A 24,751-nucleotide genomic window follows, 5' to 3' on the forward strand; every position below is an offset into this window, starting at 1 on the left:
ATTGCTCATGTTTTTTAAAGCTTTGTTACATATCTTAGGATGAAATGGGAAGGAAAAAAGGAGTTCTGTATGAGTTGGTTGTGTTCAATATGTAAATCTGCTGTACGTTGACGATGCACGTATTAATAAAATACCAGTTTCCCAACATTTACAATCCAAAATTATAGACATTTGGGCCTTGTCCCCAAGTTAAACACTTTGGAGAGTGGTTTCACAAAACACCTCTTTTGCAACACTTAGTGGAACTGTTGGCAGGTAAGAATATAACCATTAATATGCGGGAATATTAGAGGAACTTCCCCCAAACACAACATACTTGTCAGAATGTGGAAATTATCTATCAAAATGTTTTGTAAAAATAATAAGTTTTATTTTTCAAACTTTTATACTTATCTTTCTGTGATTCATAAAGATGTCAATGTTTTTATTATTATTTTTTCTCAATTTCATATTTTTTTTCCAGACTGCTTGTTTTCGGGAAGAAAGAGATGTCTTGGTGAAAGCAGAAACTCAGTGGATCCCCACCTTGCATTATGCATTTCATGATGAAAACTACTTGGTAAGAACTTCTCGGCTTCGTTCTAAAATCTTTATTCTTATAGCCATGTTACCGGCAAAGTATGAAACATTCTATTTGGAAACTTGCAGCTATTTGCTGTGGTCTGCCGGGTCCTGCCTTTTTAGTGGTGTCTGTATGTTGAGAGATAGGACTTGTCTGTTGATCTGTGAGCACCTAGAGAACAATCAGATACAGTCTCAGATTTATAAATTGCCATCTCCAATAGACTGGAAGAAAACCTCGCAGTACTTATTTTACAAAAATAACTAATTTATTTAGAGATGTATAAAATATGTTTTAATCTAATATGAATGTTCTCCACAGTATCTGGTGATGGAGTATTATGTTGGAGGAGATCTGCTGACTCTACTTAGCAAGTTTGAAGACCGACTACCAGAAGAAATGGCTCGATTTTACTTGGCGGAAATGGTACTAGCAATAGATTCAGTGCATCAACTGCACTATGTTCACAGGTGAGAAACTCCCGAAGAAATCATGAATTAGTACAGAAGTTTATCCTAAACTATTTGTCAAGTATATTCCATGCCCAATGTCTACGATCCTTCTGCTGAAATGAAATATTATTTGCCTTTTCATGGGTGTGATCTAAGCTATAAAATATTACTTGACTATAGAATTCAGTGATTTGTGAAAGAATGTTTGGTCACCTAAATGTTTTGAAATGGGGTTATTTGCTTCAACAACAGTTACTGAAACGAGGTGTTCTTAAAATTAGGTCAAATACATTAGAGATGAGGGAACGTGCTCGGATGTAGTCGGGTGCTAAGCAAGTGACTTCGACATGCTCGAAAAATATGTTTGAGTCCCCACGGCTGCATGTCTCTCAGCTGTTCGACAGCTACTGTACAACACATGCAGGGATTACCTGTTTGTTGAATATAGTTTTCGAGCACGCCGAAGACACTCGGTTAGCACACAAGCATGCTCCGATAACACCTTATCCCAGCACGTTTGCTCATCACTACTATTCATGTATTATCGAATATTTCATGCAAAAAATGGATACTAAAAAATGTTTTTATCCCCACAGAGATATAAAACCAGATAATATTCTGATTGACCTGAAAGGCCACATCCGACTCGCTGACTTTGGATCTTGTTTGAAAATGCGTCCAGATGGCATGGTAATTCTACAGACTGTAGCTGAAGACATTGCCAATAACGACTTAAAAATATCGTACTTAGAATAAAGTTAATAAAGGTCTCTTTTCAGAGGTGCATAGTCTAGATATGGTTCCACCGCTTGAACTGTCGCCAGTTAGCCATCATGTAATCCATGGGTGCAAAAGCTATCGGACAAGGCAAAACTGAGTATTAAGCAAATGAGAGAAAATTAGGGGAAGATGAGCAGAAAACATCCAGGCTGGGTTAATAGAAGTAGTAGCTACCATTCCAGAGTTTACAAAAAAAATAAAAAAAAATAATTTTTTAATACTTTTTAAGTGTGTGATATGTTGCTGAAAAAGCCCAGTTTGTAGGAAAATATAAAATAAGCTCTGATGACCTGGTTTTGCACCCTGCCATCCATGCATTTGTCAGTCTATGCTTCCACCTAGTGTTGAAAACATGGAGCCGAAACTTATGACTGACAGTTCCAAGAAAAGTTTTCAGCCATTTAGTGACAGCACAGGGGGGCTTCTCCATTACCATTTTCGGTCATGATATTTCCCTGCCACAACCAAATGTCTTTTCAGACTGGAAGTTTCTAATGCTTACTGATCGATGGAGCACTCAACAGTTGGTGAACTTTTAATTATTCAGAAAATGTTTTGGCAATGCAGACTAAAACCTATTTCTCCTTTTCTTTATCACTGGTGTGGCTATGAGCTTGTCTCATAGTAAGTATCCTTTGGAAGAGTTGATTAACAGAGTGTTTTCCAACCTTCTCACAACTCCCAGGATTGTAACGCTGTGCACATATAACTTTGATCCTAGTCCCAACAGGACTAAACCGTAAATATTAATTACTTCTATAATTAAAGCTTTAAGGTTGTGCTTCATTTATAGTGAAAGATGGTACATACCAATAAGCCATTTTTTTTTTTTTTTATCTCCTTTCAGGTGGAGTCATCAGTTGCCGTCGGCACCCCAGATTACATTTCACCTGAAATTCTCCAAGCCATGGAGGATGGCAAGGGCAAGTATGGGACAGAGTGTGACTGGTGGTCACTTGGAGTCTCCATGTATGAAATTCTCTTTGGAGAGACTCCTTTCTATGCCGAATCCCTAGTAGAAACGTACGGAAAAATAATGAATCACGAGGTAAAGTGAATATTAATATGTTCTTTCATACACTACTCCATACGTTGTGTATATTCTATCATGTATACATCTTGTGTTTTGGGTGTTCTTCCCCTTAACCACTTGTCTAATTGTTTACACTATTGGTGCAGGTTCATCTACAGTTCCCATCTGAGATTACTGATGTATCTGACAATGCAAAGGATCTCATCAAAAGCCTTATCTGCCGACAAGAGAATCGTCTGGGAAGGGGTGGTGTTGATGACTTCAAGAGGCATCCATTCTTTAGTGGAGTAGACTGGGAAAATATTCATACAGCTACTCCACCTTATATCCCTGAGGTGGACAGTCCGGCAGACACTTCCAATTTTGATGTGGATGATGAATCTTTAAAACATTCGGTAGGTGTGATACATAGTAACATAGTTAGTAAGGCCGAAAAAAGACATTTGTCTTACAGTTCAGCCTATATTCCGTCAGAATAAATCCCCAGATCTTCCGTATTTACTTCTAAAGAACCTAATAACTGTAATATACAATATTCTTATGCTCCAGAAAGACATCAAGCCTCTCTTGAACCCCTCGACTGAGTTTGCCATCACCACCTCTTCAGGCAAGGCATTCCAGATTCTCACTGCCCTAACAGTAAAGAATCCTCTTCTATGTTGGTGAAAAAAACTTTCTCTCTTCCGGACGCATAGAATGCCCCCTTGTGACCGTCACCTTCCTTGGTATAAACAGATCCTCGGAGAGATGTTTGTATTGTGCCCTTATATACTTATACATGGCTTAGATCGCCCCTCAGTCATCTTTTTTCTAGAATAAATAATCCTAATTTTGCTCATCTCTCTATTGTAGTTCCCCCATCCCCTTTATTAATTTTGCTGCCCTCATTTGTACTCGCTCTAGTTCTATTATATCCTTCCTGAGCACCAGTGCCCAAAACTGTACACAGTACTCCATGTGCGATCTAACCAGGGATTTGTACAGAGGCAGTATAATGCTCTCATCATGTGTATCCAGACCTCTTTTAATGCACCCCATGATCCTGTTTGCCTTGGCAGCTGCTGCCTGGCACTGGCTCCATGTCAGATTTACCCAGTGGTTTCCCGTTCAGTGTGTAATGGTGATATTGATTCCTTCTACCCATGCGTATAACTTTACATTTATCATTGTTAAACCGCATCTGCCACCTCTCGGCCCACGTTTCCAACTTATCCAGATCCCATCTGTAGCAGAATACTATCTTCTACTGTATTGACTGCTTTACATAGTTTTGTATAATCTGCAAATATCAATATTTTACTGTGTAAACCTTCTACCAGATCGTTAATAAATATGTTGGTGAGAATAGGTCCCAACACCAACCCCTGCGGTACCCCACTGGTCACAGCGACCCAGTTAGAGAATATACCATTTATAACCACCCTCTGCTTTCTATCACTAAGCCAGTTACTTACCCATTTACACACATTTTCCCCGCAGACCTACCTAGCATTCTCATTTTGTGTACCAACCTCTTGTGTGGCAAGGTATCAGACGCTTTGGAAAAATCAAGATATACCACGTCCAATGACTCCCCTTCGTCCAGTCTATAGCTTACCTCTTCATAAAAACTGATTAGATTGGTTTGACAGAAGCGATTCCTTATAAACCCATGCTGATATGGAGTTAAACAGTTATTCTCATTGAGATAGTCCGGAATAACAACCCTCAGAAATCGTTCAAATATTTTACCAACAATAGAAGTTAGACTTACTGGCCTATAATTTCCAGGTTCACTTTTGGAGCCCTTTTTGAATATTGGTACCACGTTTGCTATGCGCCAGACTTGTGGAACAGACCCCCGTCGCTATAGAGTCCATAAATATAAGAAATAAAGGTTTGTCTATTACATTACTTAGTTCTCATGGGTGTATGCCATTCCGACCAGGAGATTTATCTATTTTAATCTAATTTAGCCAGTTTCGCACCTCTTCTTGGGATAGATTGGTAACCCTTAGGCCATGTTCACACTTTGCGGGTTTTACCGCGGATCCGCAGCGTTTCTACAGCTGCGGGTCCGCAGCAGTTTCCATTGCGTTTACAGTTACATGTAAACCCTATGGAAACCGCAATCCGCTGTGCACATGCTGCGGGAAAAACCGCGCAGAAACGCAGCGGTTTACATTCCGCAGCATGTCACTTCTTTGTGCAGAATCGCTGCCATTCTGCACACATAGGAAAGCATTGATCCGCTTACTTCCCGCATGAGGCTGTGCCCACGATGCGGGAAGTAAGCGGATAATGTGCAGATGGTACCCGGGGTGGAGGGGAGGAGAGTCTCCTCCAGGCCCTGGGAACCATATTAGTGTAAAAAAAAAAAAGAATTAAAATAAAAAATGATATACTCACCTCTCAGCGCTGCACGCGGCCGTCCGATTGCAGGGTTGCTGTGCGAGCAGGGCCTGAGATGACGTCGCGGTCACATGACCATGACGTCACGAAGGTCCTTCTCGCACAGCATCTTTGGAACCGGACCGCCGCGTGCAGCGCCGAGGAGATCGGGACGTCAGAGGGTGAGTATAACCATTTTTTATTATTTTTAACATTACTATTGATGCTGCATATTGCTGCATATGCAGCATCAATAGTATAGGAGTAAACCCGCAGCGGAAACCGCAAAACAAACCGCGATAAATCTGCAGGGATAACCGCAGCGGTTTTGCCCTGCAGATTTATCAAATCCGCTGCTGGAGAACCCGCAGAGGACCCCGCAAAGTGTGCACATAGCCTTAATATAGGGTTTTCTTTGTCTCTCGGCATTTCACCTAGCATTTCATTTTCCATCTTGAATACCATGGAAAATGCATCTGACTTGATGTTTTGAAGTTCACGTGTTGCTACTGTTAACCGTAATTATACCTCTCGGTCTTATTTGAAGGGGGTTTTGTAGGTCTAGATGTGGTTGGGTTATTTTGAGGGGTCCTCTCGATGCAGAACTGCTTTGCTTTGGCTGTCTCTCCATAGAAAATTGGTGTATCTGCAATGTAACAAGCACCATATTGTATGACATGTGGAAAATTTCATTTTCATTTCAAAACGCTGTCACAGAATCCATATCGGGAGCACCTTGCTCCCTGCTTCCTGCTTGTCAGGGGGCAATTTGCTACTGATTGACAGCCTGGACCAGCAGTATTATTGCACTGCTGGCCGGAACTGTGCGCTTTCCACTGTTGCAAGCAGAGGCAGCTTTTAACTCTGTAGAATCAGAGGAGCGTAGATATATTAAAGCCGGCCGGATCTAGTGATCCAAATCGCTTGTTATATATCAAAAGGATTGTAAGCTTTGGACACTGACCACCACTGGTAGACTGCTGAGGTGGTTACTAAACTTTACAATTAAATATCCCTCCATTCTTGAGAACAGAAAGGATTTTTAATAAAAGTAAACTGTAAAGTTGCTGATTCTTACAATCACTTTGCTATTTTAGCCATTAATGATGTTGAGAAAACCTCTGGGAATAAGAATTTTGTTGTTTTTACAGTATTGGTTGTTTTTCTTTGCTTTTGTTTTTTTTCATTTATGGTATGTTTACTCCTAGGAAACCTTGCCTCCTAATAATCACAATGGTTTTGCAGCACATCTACTTCCGTTTGTGGGATTTACATTTACATCCAGCTGGTATGTGCATTACAGAAAAGTGACAACAAGCTGTACTTTATAAACTTTGCCTCAAAATGTAGCTGCAGAGATATATATATATATATATATATATATATATATATATATATATATATATATATATATATATATATATATATATAATATTAATTATTGTACTGTATACCAGTGAAACCAATAGATGCCGCGCTTGAGGATACCAAAACAGATAGCACCGATGTGGAAAACTTAGATACAAGAAATCCACAGAGCCTCCACGTGGATTCCCAGTAACAAAAACTCCTGCAAACAGTAGCAAGTGTTCACTCTGCAAACAAAATCTAAAGCTAGCTGCGCAATATGTCAGACTACTACTCAGGTGCCGATAACCCTCCGCTTACCTCTTATGAGATTGTTGCAGCTGAGTATGGGCCCGGGCTGAGTATGTGTTCACCCGCCTGGTAGGTGCACCCGGGGCTTCGACGTGGCGCGTGTCAGATAGCGGAGTGCAGTATAAACCCAGGGAAGCCCCGGCCGGTAGTGTTCCCTGGATACCGCATGCAAAAACAAGATGGCCGATAGGCTCCTCCTACCTAGTGACGTCACCTGCAGTAAGGAGCGCTAGAACGCTCAAAAAAGGGGAAGAGGGAAAAACCAACGCGTTTCGAAGAGCAACGCTCTTCTTCCTCAGGGTTACCGTTCCCCTGGCTCACCTTATCTTATATAGTGTCTAGCCATCGATGCGCACCGCCCCCTATTTAACCCCAGGTTTCTTAACCCATGGTAAGACATCCATACCGTTACTGTATTTTTACAGCAGCACCCAAAATTGCCTAGGAGTAAAATGCATGTATATTTTAGTCTGTTTTAATAAGACAGAACAGATGAGTGCCTCTCTTAATGTGCTGGATTAATATCTGGGTGATTCAATATGTATATGTGTATGTACATTAAAATCATACTTTTATTTGGGAACACAGTATATAAAAAATACGTCTTACAAATATTACACATATTAAAAATATTAAAATAAAAATACCACTAAAACGCATGAAATCGATTTAAAAGACTCTCAGTGATGCCTGAGAAATGGATATACTATGATGAAAGTTGTTTCTTTTATTATTATTCTTCCTACTAAGCATTTTCTTGAAAGGTGTCTCAAAAATCTTTCAAAAATTACCCTCTAAAAAACCCACACCATAGAAACCCCTCCAAGAAAACTAATATTATGAGATACACCTCACAAAATATCACCCTGAAGAGTCTCCTCACAAGAGGGACCTTTTCTCTAAAACTTATGTTATTTGTTTTATATGGCTCCCATTGATATCTATGGACACGTCTTCCCTACCCTATTCTCCGGTATTCTGCCTAATTGCTGATTTGCCACTTTATCTTTGGGCAGTGGTAACCTATGTAGATCAAAATGCGAATGATTCCACCTCATGGTTTAAGCCCTTTGGGGCCAGGCTGTCCAGGCTGAATATCCATTGCGTCTCTGCCCTGGACATACTTTTAATGTAATCGCCGCCCCTGGGGTTCTGGTGCACCCCTTGGATGCCAGTGAAAAATATTCCCTTGGTTGATTTATTATGTTTCATTAGGAAATGCCGGGACAGGGGATGTCCTAAGTGGCCTTTCTGGATATTCTTCAGATGCTCCTTTAGTCGAGTCATGAGACACTGCTTAGTACGCCTTACATACAATTTATCGCATGGGCATCGGATCACATAGATGACCCCTGTAGAGAAGCATGAGATCTTATCCCTTATAATGAATTCCTTTTTTCCACTTGCATCTTTGAATGAGGTATGTATTACTTTCTTGAAATTGGTGTTAATGCAGCTAAAACAACTGCCACATGGTACAAAACCCGCATTCGGTTGTGGGGAAGATTTGGGTCTCTTATTTCTATCATTAATGGCCAATCTGGTAGTGGGGGCTATGATGTGGCCCAAGGATTGGGCTTTTTTGTATATAAACCTTGGGGCCCTAGGTAGATATTCTCCCACCGTTTTGTCCCCTTGTAGAACTGCCCAATGTTTAGCTATTATTCTCCTAAATTGCTCGTGGCCTGTATGGAACTGAGATATAAGTGGAAGTTGATTAATTTGTTCCCTGATTTTGACTTCGTACGGGGTGGTTGCTTTTACGGGATATACCAACTCATTTCTTGGTATATGTTCCATGTTACGTTTTGCTTGATCTACCAGATGTTTCAGAAAACCTTTATCCAGAAACTGCTGTGACAGGAATTCTGCCTCCACACGGTAATCCTCCTCTTTGGTACAATTACGTTTGATTCGTGTAAATTGACTCTTGGGGATATTTGTGAGCCAGGCGGGGAGATGGCAACTCGTGATGTGGATGAAGCTGTTTGCATCCACTTCTTTGCGATAGCACTTCGTGAATAATTGGTTGCCCTCTATATAGATGTTGAGGTCCAAAAAATTTACATTCGTAGTACTTATAGTTGGGGTGAACTCAAGACCATATTCATTTATATTTAGACTAGATATAAACACTTCAAGGTCGTGTTGTGATCCTTCCCAGATAAACAAAACATCATCGATGAATCGACGCCAGAGTACCAGATTGTCATGGAGTTTACCGGCTACAAAGATTTTGGACTCCTCCTACTTGGCTACATATAAGTTAGCGTAGCTGGGGGCAAACCGCATCCCCATAGCGGTGCCCCACTTTTGCAAAAAGAACTGTTCTTCATATAGGAAATAGTTGTGTTTGAGGATAAATTGTATGCAGTCCTGAATGAACTCTGTCAGGGTTGCAGTGTACACACCCAACAATTGGAGGTAGTGGCCTGCTACTTGACAGCCCCTGTCCTGGTCAATTACTGTGTACAAGGATTTAATGTCCAATGTACCTAAAATAAAACTGGGTTTCCAATTAACTGTTTCTAAAATTTGTAGCACATGGTCTGTATCTTTGAGGTATGCCGTTACCAAAGACATGCACTTCTGTAAGTGGACGTCCACGTACCTTGATAAATTTGCTGTCAGGCTATTAATGCCAGAGATGATAGGTCTTCCAGATGGGTGTGATGGGTTTTTGTGGAGTTTTGGGATATGATAAAACAACGCTATGCTTGGAGTGCGGTTCATTACAAACTCAAACTCTTTTCTGTTTAAAATACCCATAGATTTTCCTTTAGAACAAAGGATGTTCAATTTCTTCACAAAGTGTGTCGTGGGATCGCATTTTAGTTTTTGCTACGTAGTTGTATCACTAAGGAGTCTCATCGACTCTTCCTGGTACATTCACCGTTTTAGTATCACTATCCCTCCCCCTTGTCTGCTGGTCGAACTAAGATATCATTGTTTTCCTGCAGCTCTCTTATTGCCAATCTTTCCTGAATGGATAGATTGCAGGGCATAGATTTTGATTTTTGACCGCTCATTCTTCTAATATCCGCCGTGACCAATGTGTCAAAAGTGCGGAAAGCATTCGAGTATTCCTGTGCAGGAGTAAACTTTGAAGGATTAGACAGGGTAGTGTGAATATATTCATTTGTTGTTTGGTTCATACTTCGAGTGATTGTTGTCTCCTTCTTTAGGAAGTACTTTTTCAGAGCTAGGTTGCGTATAAATTTTTTCATACAAATGTACAACTTAATTGCAGATGTAGGTGCAAATTTCAGCCCCTTCTGTAGTAAAGATATTTCACTGTTTGATAACACATGCTCACTTAAATTAAATATTTTTTGAGTATTGCTGTTGGTCTGAATTCTTTGGTTATTCTTTATTGTTTTAGCTTTGGAGCGTTTCGGCACCTGAGTAGTAGTCTGACATATTGCGCGGCTAGCTTTAGATTTTGTAGGCAGAGTGAACACTTGCTACTGTTTGCGGGAGTTTTTGTTACTGGGAATCCACGTGGAGGCTCTGTGGATTTCTTGTATCTAAGTTTTCCACATCGGTGTTATCTGTTTTGGTATCCTCAAGCGCGGCATCTATTGGTTTCACTGGTCTACATTGTTATACAGGGGGGCACTACCCTGGTTGATTCCAGCAGCTGAGGATCGCTAATTTCTGGGTGAGCGCCAGTGTTATTATTCCACTATTGTACTGTATAATACTGAACAGTGTGTAAAGTTATATAATAGTATGCTATTGTAGTTCTGAGTGGTTCCTTTGCTCAGGATATCCATACCTTCCCTTTTTCATTAGTAGTTTTTGGGTAAATTATATTTTTTTGAAACAGTACACAGATTTAAATAGAAAATGAAAAAGTAAAAAGAATAACAAGGCATAGTAAAATCTTGCTGATTCAGAAAATGTTTACACCAGTCAAATTTTTAAGCAGACCTACTAAGGTCCTGTAATATACCAAAGTAGCCAGTGTGTTTACGGTTGTCTCCCAAATGCAAGCTTGGGTTTGTTCAGGCTTAATGTATTTGCAGCAGGTTTTTGTTTTGTTAAAAAAAACTGTTTCACAGTTTGAGCATGATGGATGTAATTTGCAAAATGTCATCCACATGCTGATTTTTATTTTATTCTCAATGCGTTTAAGTCTGCGGCATGTCCATTCTTTCAGTAGTATTGCATCTTTTTTTCATCCATTTATATGAATGCCTATAAAATGTAACAAACGGTTTTCCTGCCAACACCTGCATTTCCATGCAGAAAAACGCCCTGTGTGAACATATCCTAACAGATATCAACACCACAGGTAACATCACATACTACTACACTAAACAGCAGAAATTGTCTGCATTGTGTCCCCTTCTTTAATTGATAACCCGTCCCCTGACAATCCCACCCTCCTCATTATGATTAGTGATTATGTCTCATCCACACTTAGGCCCCGTCACACATAGTGATTTACCAACGATCACGACCAGCGATACGACCTGGCCGTGATCGTTGGTAAGTCGCTGTGTGGTTGCTGGGGAGCTGTCACACAGACAGCTCTCTCCAGCGACCAACGATCAGGGGAACGACTTCGGCATCGTTGAAACTGTCTTCAACGATGCCGAAGTCCCCCTGCAGCACCCGGGTAACCAGGGTAAACATCGGGTTACTAAGCGCAGGGCCGCGCTTAGTAACCCGATGTTTACCCTGGTTACCAAAAAAAACAAACAGTACATACTCACCATCTGATGTCCGTCAGATCCCTTGCCGTCTGCTTCCTGCTCTGACTGAGTGCCGCCGTACAGTGAGAGCAGAGCACAGCGGTGACGTCACTGCTGTGCTGTGCTCTCACTGTACGGCGGCACTCAGTCAGAGCAGGAAGCAGACGGCAAGGGATCTGACGGACATCAGATGGTGAGTATGTACTGTTTTTTTTTTTTTTTTTTACATTTACGCTGGTAACCAGGGTAAACATCGGGTTACTAAGCACGGCCCTGCGCTTAGTAACCCGATGTTTACCCTGGTTACCAGTGAAGACATCGCTGGATCGGTGTCACACACACCGATTCAGCGATGTCAGCGGGACCTCAACGACCAAAAAAAGGTCCAGGCCATTCCGACACGACCAGCGATCTCGCAGCAGGGGCCGGGTCGCTGGTACGTGTCACACATAGCGAGATCGCTACTGAGGTCGCTGTTGTGTCACAAAACTTGTGACTCAGCAGCGATCTCGCTAGCGATCTCGCTATGTGTGACGGGGCCTTTACACTTGGATCTGCAAGTGTTTTACAGTAAGGCTATGTGCCCACGTACAGAAAGTAAGCAGAATTTTCCTGATAAAATCTGGACTCCCTACGTAGGAAATCCACTTGCGTTTTTTTCCGCGTATTTCTCACGTGTTTTTTGCAGATTTTTAGCGTTTTTTTTTACAATTGTCCCAATACAATTCTATTGCGGGAAAACTGCGGATTTTCCACAAAATGAATGAACATGCTGCATTTTTTTTTCCGCTGTGGAAAAAAAAACGCAGCATGGGCACAAAAATTGCAGAATGCATTAAATTAATGGGCTGCTTAATGTAAGGTTTTTTTTAGCGTTTTCGCAGCGGAAAACAGTTGCAAAAATGCTAAAAAAAGAAACTCTAAAAATCCGGAACTTGGGCACATAGCCTAAAAGCAAAAGGAATTAGTTTCTAAAATCTTTTTTTTTTTTTTCTTCCTCCTTGTGATTTTGTACCTTAAGTACATTAAATAAAGAAAAAAGAAAAAAAAACAAAAACAAACAAACCCATGCATTATGTAAATTATTTTTTTTCTGTTAGGTATGAAATAAATATAACTCAAATACTTTCCGTTACGGCTTTCTGGCCATGGATTATTTTTTCATGCAGAATAAAATGCATCAAAACAGTTTTGCATGACACTAAATCTTCAGGGTGTTTATCTTTACAATAATACTAATCTCAAATTTTTAAAGAAAAGCATTAAAAAATGTTTTGTTTTCTATTTTTTTTTTATTTCCTTTACTTATCTTAAGTGGATGCACGGTTGATAATTTGGTCCCTGTGCCTCCAGGTTTACCCTATTTATAGTGAGCAGAATATATTCCACCCAGAGCTTAAAAAAAAAATAAAAAAAAAAATACTGCATTCACTGATCATTTGCTCCGTGTTAATAATCAGATTTGTTACAATCCATATGACAAATAAGAGGCAATATGTGACAATGCTTTGTTTTATTATTTTTTTCCTTCTAATGACTCATTGTGGTGCTGTTTTAAAATTCTACCTTTTCCTACTATTGATCTATTGATATAGCCCATTATCGGACAAAGGTACACTACTCAACTCCATGGTCAGTAATGGCACAGGAAACAGACAAGGGCACGAAAAAGACTCCATTCAAGGTAAATCTAGGCCATTTTTATTTTCTGATCTCTATACACTATGTTCCAAATTATTATGCAAATGACATTTTTCTCTGATTTTTCTAAATGGTCGGTCCAAATGACAATCAGTCTAATAAAAGTCATCACCCGATAGAGTATACATCGAATTTTATTGAAGAAACCTCCCAATGATAACAGTATAATCTCCAAAATGAATAAAAATTAAAATGCACTGTTCCAAATTATTAGGCACAGTAGAATTTCTAAACATTTGATATGTTTTAAAGAACTGAAAATGCTCATTTGTGGAATTTGCAGCATTAGGAGGTCACATTCACTGAACAAAAAAGCTATTTAACTCCAAAACATCCTAACAGGCCAAGTTACATGTTACCATAGGAGCCTTCTTTGATATCACCTTCACAATTCTTGCATCCATTGAACTTGTGAGTTTTTGCAGAGTTTCTGCTTGTGTTTCTTTGCATGAAGTCATAATAGCCTCCCAGACCTGCTGTTGTGATGTGAACTGCCTCCCACCCTCATAGATCTTTAGCTGGATGATAATCCAAAGGTTCTCGATAGGGTTGAGGTCAGGGGAAGATGGTGGCCACACCATGAGTTTATCTCCCTTTATGCCCATAGCAGCCAATGACTCAGAGGGATTCTTTGCAGCATGAGATGGGGCATTGTCATGCATGAAGATGCTTCTGCTCCTGAAGGCACGTTTCTGCTTTTTATACCATGGAAGAAAGTTGTCAGTCAGAAACTCTATATACTTTGCAGAGGTTATTTTCACACCTTCAGGAACCTTAAAGGGCCCTACCAGCTGTTCCAGACCAAAACATGACTCCTCAACCTCCTTGCTGACGTTGCAGCCTTGTTGGGACATGGTGGCCATCCACCAACCATCCACTACTCCTTCCATCTGGACCATCCAGGGTTGCTCGACACTCATCAGTAAACAAGACTGCTTGAAAAATAGTCTTCATGTATGTCTGGGCCCACTGCAACCATTTCTGCTTGTGATCACTTTTTAGGGGTGGCCGAATAGTAGGTTTATGCACCAAAGCAAGCCTTTGAAGAATCCTACCCCTTGAGGTTTGAGGGACTCCAGAGGCACCAGCAACTTCAAATAACTTTTTGCTGCTTTGTAATGGTATTTTGGCAGCTGCTCTCTTAATTCAATGAATTTGTCTGGCAGAAACCTTCCTCAATATGCCTTTATCTGCATGAACTCTGTTTCAGTCATAAATCTCTTCATAGTATGATGATCACTCCTAAATTTTCGTGAAATATCTAATGTTTTCATACCTTGTCCAAGGCATTGCACTATTTAACACTTTTCAGCAGCAGAGAGATCCTTTTTATTTCCCATATTGCTTGAAACCTGTGGCCTGCTTAATAATGTGGAACATCATTTTTAAGTAGTTTTCCTTTAATTAGAATCACCTGGAAAACTAAATATCACATGTGTTTAAGATTGATTTCAGTGATCCATTGAGCCCTGAGACACAATACCATCCACGAGTTTATTTGAAAAACAAAATGATTAAATCTTTGACACTTAAATCCAATTTGCATAATAATTTGGAACACAGTGTAGAACAGGAAGGAGCATAAGCTTAGTGGTCAGATTAACAATAAAAAAGTAAGATTTCAGTTTTTTTTTTTAAATGGTTATAAAAATGTAAAATAAAGTCAGTGTTTAGTTTTGGTATTTTCTTAGAAAGACAGACATAAATGTTAACGTTATCAATCTCTTAAGGCTCAGCGGGTGTATTGGGCCACGTTCAGTATTTGGTCAGTATTTTACATCTGTTTTTTTCACCCACTCCTGGTTTTGGCTTACAAATACTGAAGTGGTAACTTGTTTCTATTAGGGTATGTACCCACTGTCTGTAAGCGCTGCAGGTTGGACACTGTGTACTTGTGCAGCGTCCAACCCGCAGCGTCCAGATGCTACAGCATAGTGGATGGAATTTCAAGAAATTCCATGCCCACTAGGCGTCTACTGACACCCGCGGATTACCTACGGAGATGGACATACGGTGCGTCTTTCCAGACCGCAGCATGTCAATTTATCTTGCGGAGACTCTGGTCTTTCATCCGTACAATGTATTGGACACGGTGATTCCGCACGGTTCAATGAGCATAAGCAATTTCACCTGCGTTCAGAAACCGGCAGCGCTTTGGACTCAGCGGACATGTGCTGCGTCCAAAGCGCTGCTGATTACTGACCGTCGACACATACCCTTATACTTTTTCTCCAATTGTTTCACTCCTGATTTTAACTTACAAATACTGATGTAAAATAGTGAATACGGCCTTAAACTTTATTTAACCCCTTCCCGACCTTTGACGCCACGTAGGCGTAATGAAAGTCGGTGCCAATCCGACCTGAGACGCCTATGTGGCGTCATGGAATGATCGGGTGAAAGGGTTAACTCCAATTTCACCCGATCTGCAGGGACAGGGGGAGTGGTACTTCATCCCGGGGGGGGGGGGGGATGCAATATCATCGGCCATGGCTGGAAAACCTAATCTGCCCCCCCACCGCCACCGATCGCCTCCCCATTCTTCCTTTCTGCCCCGCACTGTGGCCCGCTCCCCTCCGTCCTCCTGTCCGCTCCCCCGTCCTCCTATCCACCCCCCCGTGCTTCGATCCACCCCCCCGTGCTCCGATCCCCCCCCCCCCCGTGCTCCAATCCCCCCCCTCATACTTACCGAGCCTCGCGGTGTCCGTCCGTCTTCATGGGCGCCATCTTCCAAAATGGCGGGCGCATGCGCAGTGCGCCCGCCGAATCTGCCGGCTGGAAGATTCGTTCCAAGTACATTTTGATCACTGTGATAAAACCTATCACAGTGATCAAAATAAAAAAACAGTAAATGAACCCCCCCTTTATCACCCCCGTAGGTAGGGACAATAATAAAAATAAAGAAAATATATTTTTTTTTCTTCCCCCCCCCCCCCACTAGGGTTAGGGCTAGGGTTAGAATTAGGGTTAGAACTAGAGTTCGGGTTAGATTAGACTATGTGCACACATGGTGCGGATTTGGCTGTGGATCCGCAGCGGATTGGCCGCTGCGGATTCGTAGCAGTTTTCCATCAGGTTTACAGTACCATGTAAACCTACTGAAAACCAAATCCGCTGTGCCCATGGTACGGAAAATACCGCGCGGAAACGCTGTGTTGTATTTTCCGCAGCATGTCAATTCTTTGTGCGGATTCCGTTTTACACCTGCTCCTCAATAGGAATCCGCAGGTGAAATCCGCACAAAAAACACTGGAAAACCGCGGTAAATGCGCAGGTAAAACTCAGTGCCTTTTACCTGCGGATTTTTCAAAAATGGTTGTTGAAAAATCTTACACGAATCCGCAATGTGGGCACATAGCCTTAGGGTTAGGGTTGGAATTAGGGCTAGGGTTGGAAATAGGGTTAAGATTAGGCTTGTGGTTAGGGTTAGGGGTGTGTTGGGGTTAGGGTTGTGTTGGGGTTAGGGTTATATCTAGAGTTGGGATTAGGGTTTGGGGTGTGTTGGGGTTAGTGTTGGAGTTAGAATTGAGGGGTTTCCACTGTTTAGGCACATCAGGGGTCTCCAAACGCAACATGGCGCCACCATTGATTCCAGCCAATCTTGCGTTCAAAAAGTCAAATGGTGCTTCCTCCCTTCTGAGCCCCGACGTTCGCCCAAACAGTGGTTTACCCCCACATATGGGGTACCAGCATACTCAGGACAAACTGGGCAACAATTATTGGGGTCCAATTTCTCCTGTTACCCTTGGGAAAATAAAAAATTGTGGGCTAAAAAATCATTTTTGAAAAAAGAAAAAATATTTTTTATTTTCATGGCTCTGCGTTATAAACTTCTGTGAAGCACTTGGGGGTTGAAAGTGCTCACAACACATCTAGATTAGTTCCTTGGGAGGTCTAGTTTCCAAATGGGGTCACTTGTGGGGGAGTTCCAATGTTTAGGCACACAGGGGTTCTCCAAACGCGACATGGTGTCCGCTAATGATTGGAGCTAATTTTCCATTCAAAAAGCCAAATGGCGTGCCTTCCCTTCCGAGCCCTGCTGTGCGCCCAAACAGTGGTTTACCCCCACATATGGGGTATCATCGTACTCAGGACAAACTGGACAACAACATTTGGGGTCCAATTTCTCCTGTTACCCTTGGGAAAAATAAATTCCGGGCTAAAAATCATTTTTAAGGAAAGAAAAATTATTTTTTATTTTCACGGCTCTGCGTTGTAAACTTCTGTGAAGCACCTGGGGGTTTAAAGTGTTTAGGCACACAGGGTCTTTCCAAACGCGACATGGTGTCCGCTAACGATGGAGATAATTTTTCATTCAAAAAGTCAAATGGCGCTCTTTCGCTTCCAAGCCTTACCATGTGCCCAAACAGTGGTATACCCCCACATGTGAGGTATCGGTGTACTCAGGAGAAATTGCCCAACAAATTTTAGGATCCATTTTATCCTGTTGCCCATGTGAAAATGAAAAAATTGAGGCTATTTTTTTTTTTTTGTGAAAAAAAAAAAAGTACTTTTTCATTTTTACAGATCAATTTGTGAAGCACCTGGGGGTTTAAAGTGCTCACTATGCTTCTAAATAAGTTCCTTGGAGGGTCTAGTTTCCAAAATGGGGTAACTCGTGGGGGAGCTCCAATGTTTAGGCACACGGGGGCTCTCCAAACGCGACATGGTGTCCGCTAAAGATTGGAGCCAGTTTTTCAAAAAGTCAAATGGCGCTCCTTCCCTTCCTAGCCCTGCCGTGCACCCAAACAGTGGTTTACCCCCACATATGAGGTATCAGCGTACTCAGGACAAATTGGACAACAACGTTCGTGGTCCAGTTTCTCCTTTTACCCTTGGGAAAATAAAAAAAATGTTGCTAAAAGATCATTTTTGTGACTAAAAAGTTAAATGTTCATTTTTTCCTTCCATGTTGCTTCTGCTGCTGTGAAACACCTGAAGGGTTAATAAACGTCTTGAATGTGGTTTTGAGCACCTTGAGGGGTGCAGTTTTTAGAATGGTGTCACTTTTGGCTATTTTCAGCCATATAGAACCCTCAAACTGACTTCAAATGTGAGGTGGTCCCTAAAAAAAATGGTTTTGTAAATTTTGTTGTAAAAATGAGAAATCACTGGTCAAATTTTAACCCTTATAACTTCCTAGCAAAAAAAAATTTTGTTTCCAAAATTGTGCTGATGTAAAGTAGACATGTGGGTAATGTTATTTATTAACTATTTTGTGTCACATAACTCTGGTTTAACAGAATAAAAATTAAAAATGTGACAATTGCGAAATTTTTTAAATTTTCGCCAAATTTCCGTTTTTTTCACAAATAAACTCAGAAATTATCGACCTAAATTTACCACTATCATGAAGCCCAATATGTCACGAAAAAACAATCTCCGAACCGCTAGGATCCGTTGAAGCGTTCCTGAGTTATTACCTCATAAAGGGACACTGGTCAGAATTGCAAAAAATGGCCAGGTCATTAAGGTCAAAATAGGCTGGGTCATGAAGGGGTTAATTTAATGTGACATTTTTTTCAAATCGCAAACTGTGGTTACATTACATTCATGGAAAAAAATGGGCAACAAATGAGAGGTGAGGGTGTGTGTGTCCTCTCATTTGTTGCCTATTCTTTCCAAAATTGTAATGTAACCACATTTTCTGATTTGAAAAAATGCCACATTAAGTAAATAAACTTAAAAAAAAAAAAAAAAAAAAAAAAAGATAATATTGTTTTTCTCCTACGTGTGTGTGTGTTTGTTTTTTTTCCTTCTTAATGTGTATTGCTCTTTTAGTGGCCTTTTTAATTTTACTTTTTCTTTTAAATCACATGATTTATGAATTCAATGTTTTGTAATTTTGAAAAACAAATTGAGGGGGAAAAAAAAATCTACAAAAATGATGGTGCTAAAAAGCATTGTTAAAGGAAAAAAATAAAAAATGACAAACATTTCTGTTTTTAAATGGTACGTGCAAGTGGTGGCTTAAGAAAACTACCACTTTTTGACGTCTTATCTGCATTTTAGAAATTCTTACTTTGTCTTTCAGCTGCTAGTTATATTAACATTCTTTCAAACGCCGAGACCCCTACTAAAGATCGGGAGATCCGGAGCCTAAGGACTGAAATGGAAATTCTGCAGAAGAAATTAGCAGGTGTGTGCACTGTACTGTAATTGCTCTTCACTTTATTTAATTTTTTTAAGCATCCCACCCCAAAAAACAGCCTGAAAATATCTATGTTGTCCTTCTATCAAGTTGAGAGACCTTTCAGGGGTTTTTGTTCACTGACACATGACACTTCATTTATGAATGTGTTTTTTTTTTTTTTTTTTAATATTTATTACAGATAAAAAAAAATGTCAAAAGTATTCTCAATCGTTTGCATTAACCCTTTAAACCTGCAATATGCATAGGACTTCTACACTAAACCTCCCATATGACTTGGCTGACACCTGGATGATCAGCCAAACCATTGTTCGGTTGATAATCATCTATCGCCCCGAATTCCACCATACGCAGTAGCACCCGCTTTGCTGATATTCTGAAATCTGACATGCCATGTCCTTAAATTACCCGATAATCATCTGTCCGGGGTACCCATACACATTACTGTTGGCCATACCCATGGTTTTCGGTGGATTTGGCTGGCGTTAGGCTAACGTGTATGAGAAGCTTAAGATATCATCATACCGTAATGTTCTGGGTGTCTGCCAATGGTGGCAGCTCTTACAACACAGACGTCATTTGTAAATGTGAATGGTTGCGTATTACAGATATCTTAATTTATTCATACAAAAACTTGTCAGAGTTAATCTGTTCGGTTACTCCACAGAAAAATCCACAGAACAGGATTCCATGTCAGGAGCACAAATTCAGTCCCTGGAGAAACAGATCAGGACGCTGAAAAAAGAGAAGGATCGATATGCCAAGGTAATTAAAAACGCAATTCACTTTTATGACCTTGGTATAGTGCCCGAAAAAAACATTAAATACAATATGTGTGCTGACTGACAAGTGTGAACTGAATCATAACTAGCAAGATTTTTTTCATGGTATTTAACCCTTCACTCCTGTGGTGTTTTTTTTTCTCTCTTTTTTAGTTTCTGCTTTAAAGTGTTCAAAGCTATTTTTTTCCTCACTGTTTTATGGCCTTGTTCAGCATTGTTGTTTACCCTGCATAGGAATGCCTGCTCTGGCCTTGTGCTAATTGGTTAATTACGGATTGTGGCCATTTGGTGCCTGATGCTGGCAGGAATTTCATTTCATATGTATTTAGCTGTGGCTGGGATAGCACGCATGCGGGGTCATGCGTGTGACAGATATTAAGTGCAACAGGATAAAGTGCTTGATAGTTAGAGAATGGCAATTGGGCAGGGCAGGAGACAGGTAAGGTGCATAAGTTTTTCATACAAACATGCTGCTTGGTCAGTCGTACTACATTATGCATTGATCATATCAATCTGCTGCTTATTTGTTTTTACTTCTGCTTTCTCACAACTCGCCCGCCCTTTAACACATTCTGTGCACTCTCTCTCCCTTCTCCCCTCTCCCTTGTATAACTCGGAGGCTCTACTGACATTTCTTACCCACTCCAAACCATCCAATACCTCCATGCAGCACTCAAAACGTTCAAACAAATCATCCCACCACCCGCTCTGTTTTTTCTCCTTTACTAGTTGCAGGCGACATCTCCCCCAAACCTGGGCCTCCCTCCACCAGCATACATTACTCTCCTCTAGCTGCATTATAGAATTCAGACACCACCGCCGCTGCTGCTCTCTCGTTTGGTGGGCTGAAATTTTCACATACCGCCAGACCTGAGAACAGACAGGGTGGTGGTGTGGGTTTGCTCCTTTATTCACAATGTGCTTTCCAGGTCATCCCCCCCGGTTCCCTCACTTACATTTCCTTCCTTTTGAAGTCCACGCCGTCAGACTCTTTAAGCCCTTCTCCTTGCGAGTTGCGGTTGTTTATCGCCCTCCAGGCTCCTCCCGCCAGTTTCTAGACCACTTTGCCACCTGGCTTACTCACTTTCTAACCTGTGACATACCCACCCTCATCATGGGAGACTTTAACATCCCCATCAATAATCCCCTCTCCCAATCTGCCCCTCATCGTCTTTTTCTAACTTCTTCATTCAGCCTCTCACAGTTTACTAATTCTCCTACACATGAGGATGGGAATACTCTGGACCAGGTTTTCCCCCGTCCCGGCTCTCTGCATGACTTTACTTTCTCCCCTCTCCCGCTTTTGGACCACAACCTTCTTTCCTTCTCTGTCAAGAATTGTCTCCTCACCCGGGACACCCCCACTTGCCACACTTATCGGAATAAACGTACCTTTAATACCCAGCAGCTTATGGACAATCTCCACACATCTTTAGCCTCCCTCTCCTGTCCAGACTTGGCACTGTCACATTTCAGTAATACACTGAAGAATGCCATAGATGACGCAGCACCTTCTACACGCAGAAAGACCCAACTCAGACAATGGCAGCCCTGGCACACAATGCAAACACGCTTTCTTCAGTGCTGCTCAAGGTGTGCAGAGCGGCAGTGGAGAAAATCTCTCTTAGCAGAAGACTTCATCCACTATACGTTCATGCTCAAAACCTATAACTCTGCCCTTCATCTAGCCAAACAATCGTACTTCACCACCCTCATCACCTAACTATCTAACAACCCAAAATGACTTTTTGAAACCTTAAACTCCCTCCTGAAACCTAAAGTACAGGCCCCCATCACCAACCTCAGCTGTGAGGATCTGGCCACTTATTTCCTAGAAAAAATCAACAACATCCATCAGGATATCTCAGCCCAATCTCCTCAGTTCCTGGATCCCCTTCCCTGCCACACCTCAAGCTCACTAGACATCTTTCAGCCTGTTTAAGAAGACGTTTCCAAGCTCCTCGCTTCTGCTCGGCCTACAACCTGCAACAGTGACCCATTCCTTCACATCTCCTGCAGTCTCTCTCACCAGTGGTCACCACTCACCTGACTAAAATATTTAACCTCTTTCTTCAGGTATCTTTCCCTCCTCATTTAAACATGCCATCATAACCCCTTTATTTAAAGGGAACCTGTCACGCCCAAAATTGAAGGTGAGCTTCTGTTCTGGTCCGATGGGCGTCGCGGTCCAGAGCAAAGTACTGCATTGCGCAGGCGCCGGCCTCTCTGACCTCTTCTGGTGCCCGCGCACTGCAGTACTTTGCTCTGCCCTCAATAGGGCAGACAAAATACGCCAGAGCCGCAGCCTGAAGACAAGAAGAGGATGTCATCGTAAGAAGATGGGAGGCCCCGGACTGGACCGCGATGCCCATCGGACCAGAACAGAACCGGGACCGCCCCTGGGTGAGTATAATCTAACCTCTTTTTCTCATCTTTCAGGATACATCGAGGGTTTATCTACAGCATTACAGAATGCTGTAGATAAGCCCCTGATGCCGGTGGGCTTAGCTCACCTTCGATTTTGGGGGTGACAGGTTTCCTTTAAAAAGCCATCCCTGGTCCATAACTGCACTGCTAAATACAGACCTGTCTCTAACCTTTCCTTCATTTCTAAACTCCTGGAACGCTTGGTCCACTCCCATCTAATCCGCTATCTCTTGGATAACTCTCTTTTCGACCCCTTACAATCTGGTTTCCACTGAAACTGCCCTCACTAAAGTCTCTAATGATCTAATAACTGCTAAATCCAAACGTCATTGCTCCCTGCTGATTCTCCTGGATCTCTCTGCCGCATTTGACACTGTGGATCACAAGCTCCTCCTCACTATGCTCCGCTCTATAAGCCTCAAGGACACTGCTCTCACCTGGTTCTCCTCCTACCTCTCTGACCGCTCCTTCACTGTATCTTTTGCCGGCTCCTTTTCCTCTCCTCGTCCCCTTACTATCGGGGTTCCGCAGGACTCAGTCCTAGGCCCCCTCCTCTTCTCTCTGTTTGTCCAATTGGGCAGTGTATAATCAGCAGATTAAGTTTCCAGTATTATCTCTATGCTGATGACACCCAATTATACACTTCTTCCCCTGACATCACCCCTACCTTAATTCAAAATACCAAGGATTGTCTGTCTGCTGTCTCTAACATCATGTCCTCCCTCTATCTGAAACTAAATCTCTCCAAAACTGAACTTCTTGTGTTTCTCCCCTCTACTAAACTCACTCTACCTAACATCGAAATAACCCTGGAGGGTTCAACCATAACTCCCAAGCAGCATGCCCGTTTTCTTGGGGTCATAATCGACACCGAACTCTCCTTTACTCCCTATATCCGATCACTCACTCGCTCTTGTCACCTGCATCTTAAAAACATCTCCAGAATCCGACCTTTTCTCACCTTTGAAACTGCTAAGACTCTTACTGTCGTTCTTATTCATTCTCATCTGGACTTCTGCTACTCTCTTCTGATCGGTCTCCCTCTTACCAAACTTTCTCCTCTCCAATCCATTTTGAATTCGGCAGCCAGGATCATATTTCTGTCCAGCCACATCACCGATGCGTCCATCTTGTGCCAGTCATTACACTGGCTACCCATTCGATACAGGGTCCAGTATAAACTCATCTCTCACCCACCAAGCTCTCTACAGTTCTGCACCGTTTTATATCTCCTCTCTCATTTCTATTGCCCTACATGTGCCCTCTGTTGTTCTACAAATGACCTAAGACTAAGGGTACTGTCACACAGTGGCACTTTGGTCGCTACAACGGCACAACGGTCGCTACAAATGTCCTGCTGTGGCGGCATGATCGCAGCGTGTAACAAAGATGTGCACGATATTCCCAATGTCTCGTATGACTTCTACATCACAACTACGTCATGAAATTATCGCTCCAGCGCCGTGCATTGCAAAGTGTGACCGCAGTCTACGACGCTGGAGCGATAATCAAGCGACGCTGCAATGTCACGGATCGTGCCGTCGGAGCGATCAAAGTGCCACTGTGTGACAGTACCCTTACATCCCCCATAATCTGAATCTCGCGCCTCCATCTCCAAGACTTCTCTCGTGCTGCGCCAGCTCTCTGGAATGCACTTCCCCAGACGATCAGGCTGATACCTAGCCCCGACCTATTCAAGCGTGCTTTGAAAACCCATCTCTTCAAACAAGCCTACCACATCAACTACTCAGTAAACTAACTTTGCCCTGTTCCCTCCTTCCAAATATTATTCTGAATCTGCACCCTACTATGCATCTGTCTCCACACCCTCCATGCACACGATAACTGCACTTGATACTTGACTATTGCACTTAAACACACTGGCTGATGACCGGATTATGCAGCTTTATATGAAAATCCCTATTTACTATAATTGCCAGACCTGAAATTACAAGCACTTTTCACCTATTGTGTCCCCCCATTTCCTTGTAGATTGTAAGCTTGCCAGCAAGAACCTCACTCCTAATGTCACTGTTTAAATTGTCTTAACTTGTATTGAATTTATTGTCTGTACATGTCCCCGCTTAATTGTAAAGTGCTGCGGAATATGTTGGCGCTATATAAATAAAAATTA

The 24,751-nt window shown here is 41.8% G+C and overlaps 1 protein-coding gene and 1 long non-coding RNA gene across 4 annotated transcripts in view; one reads left to right on the forward strand and one right to left on the reverse strand.

Moving 5' to 3' along the window:
- Positions 1 to 24,751, forward strand: part of CDC42BPG (CDC42 binding protein kinase gamma) — a 193,137-nt gene that overhangs the window by 129,374 nt on the left and 39,012 nt on the right. For all 3 annotated transcript variants that reach the window (XM_077287754.1, XM_077287753.1, XM_077287755.1), the window contains 9 exons: positions 464 to 559; positions 884 to 1,032; positions 1,611 to 1,704; positions 2,642 to 2,842; positions 2,974 to 3,222; positions 6,406 to 6,485; positions 13,152 to 13,240; positions 19,292 to 19,396; positions 20,076 to 20,173. In XM_077287754.1, the coding sequence (XP_077143869.1) occupies positions 464 to 559; positions 884 to 1,032; positions 1,611 to 1,704; positions 2,642 to 2,842; positions 2,974 to 3,222; positions 6,406 to 6,485; positions 13,152 to 13,240; positions 19,292 to 19,396; positions 20,076 to 20,173 (1,161 nt within the window). The remainder of the gene's footprint in view (positions 1 to 463; positions 560 to 883; positions 1,033 to 1,610; positions 1,705 to 2,641; positions 2,843 to 2,973; positions 3,223 to 6,405; positions 6,486 to 13,151; positions 13,241 to 19,291; positions 19,397 to 20,075; positions 20,174 to 24,751) is intronic.
- LOC143806820 (uncharacterized) lies at positions 568 to 7,005 on the reverse strand. The gene is made up of 3 exons (XR_013221566.1): positions 6,866 to 7,005; positions 5,726 to 5,843; positions 568 to 733 (listed from the first exon to the last, which is right to left on the reverse strand). It is a non-coding gene; the product is annotated as an uncharacterized LOC143806820 (long non-coding RNA).

This window comes from Ranitomeya variabilis, chromosome 2 (assembly GCF_051348905.1).
Source record: "Ranitomeya variabilis isolate aRanVar5 chromosome 2, aRanVar5.hap1, whole genome shotgun sequence".
In the NCBI taxonomy this organism is placed as follows: Eukaryota; Metazoa; Chordata; class Amphibia; order Anura; family Dendrobatidae; genus Ranitomeya; species Ranitomeya variabilis.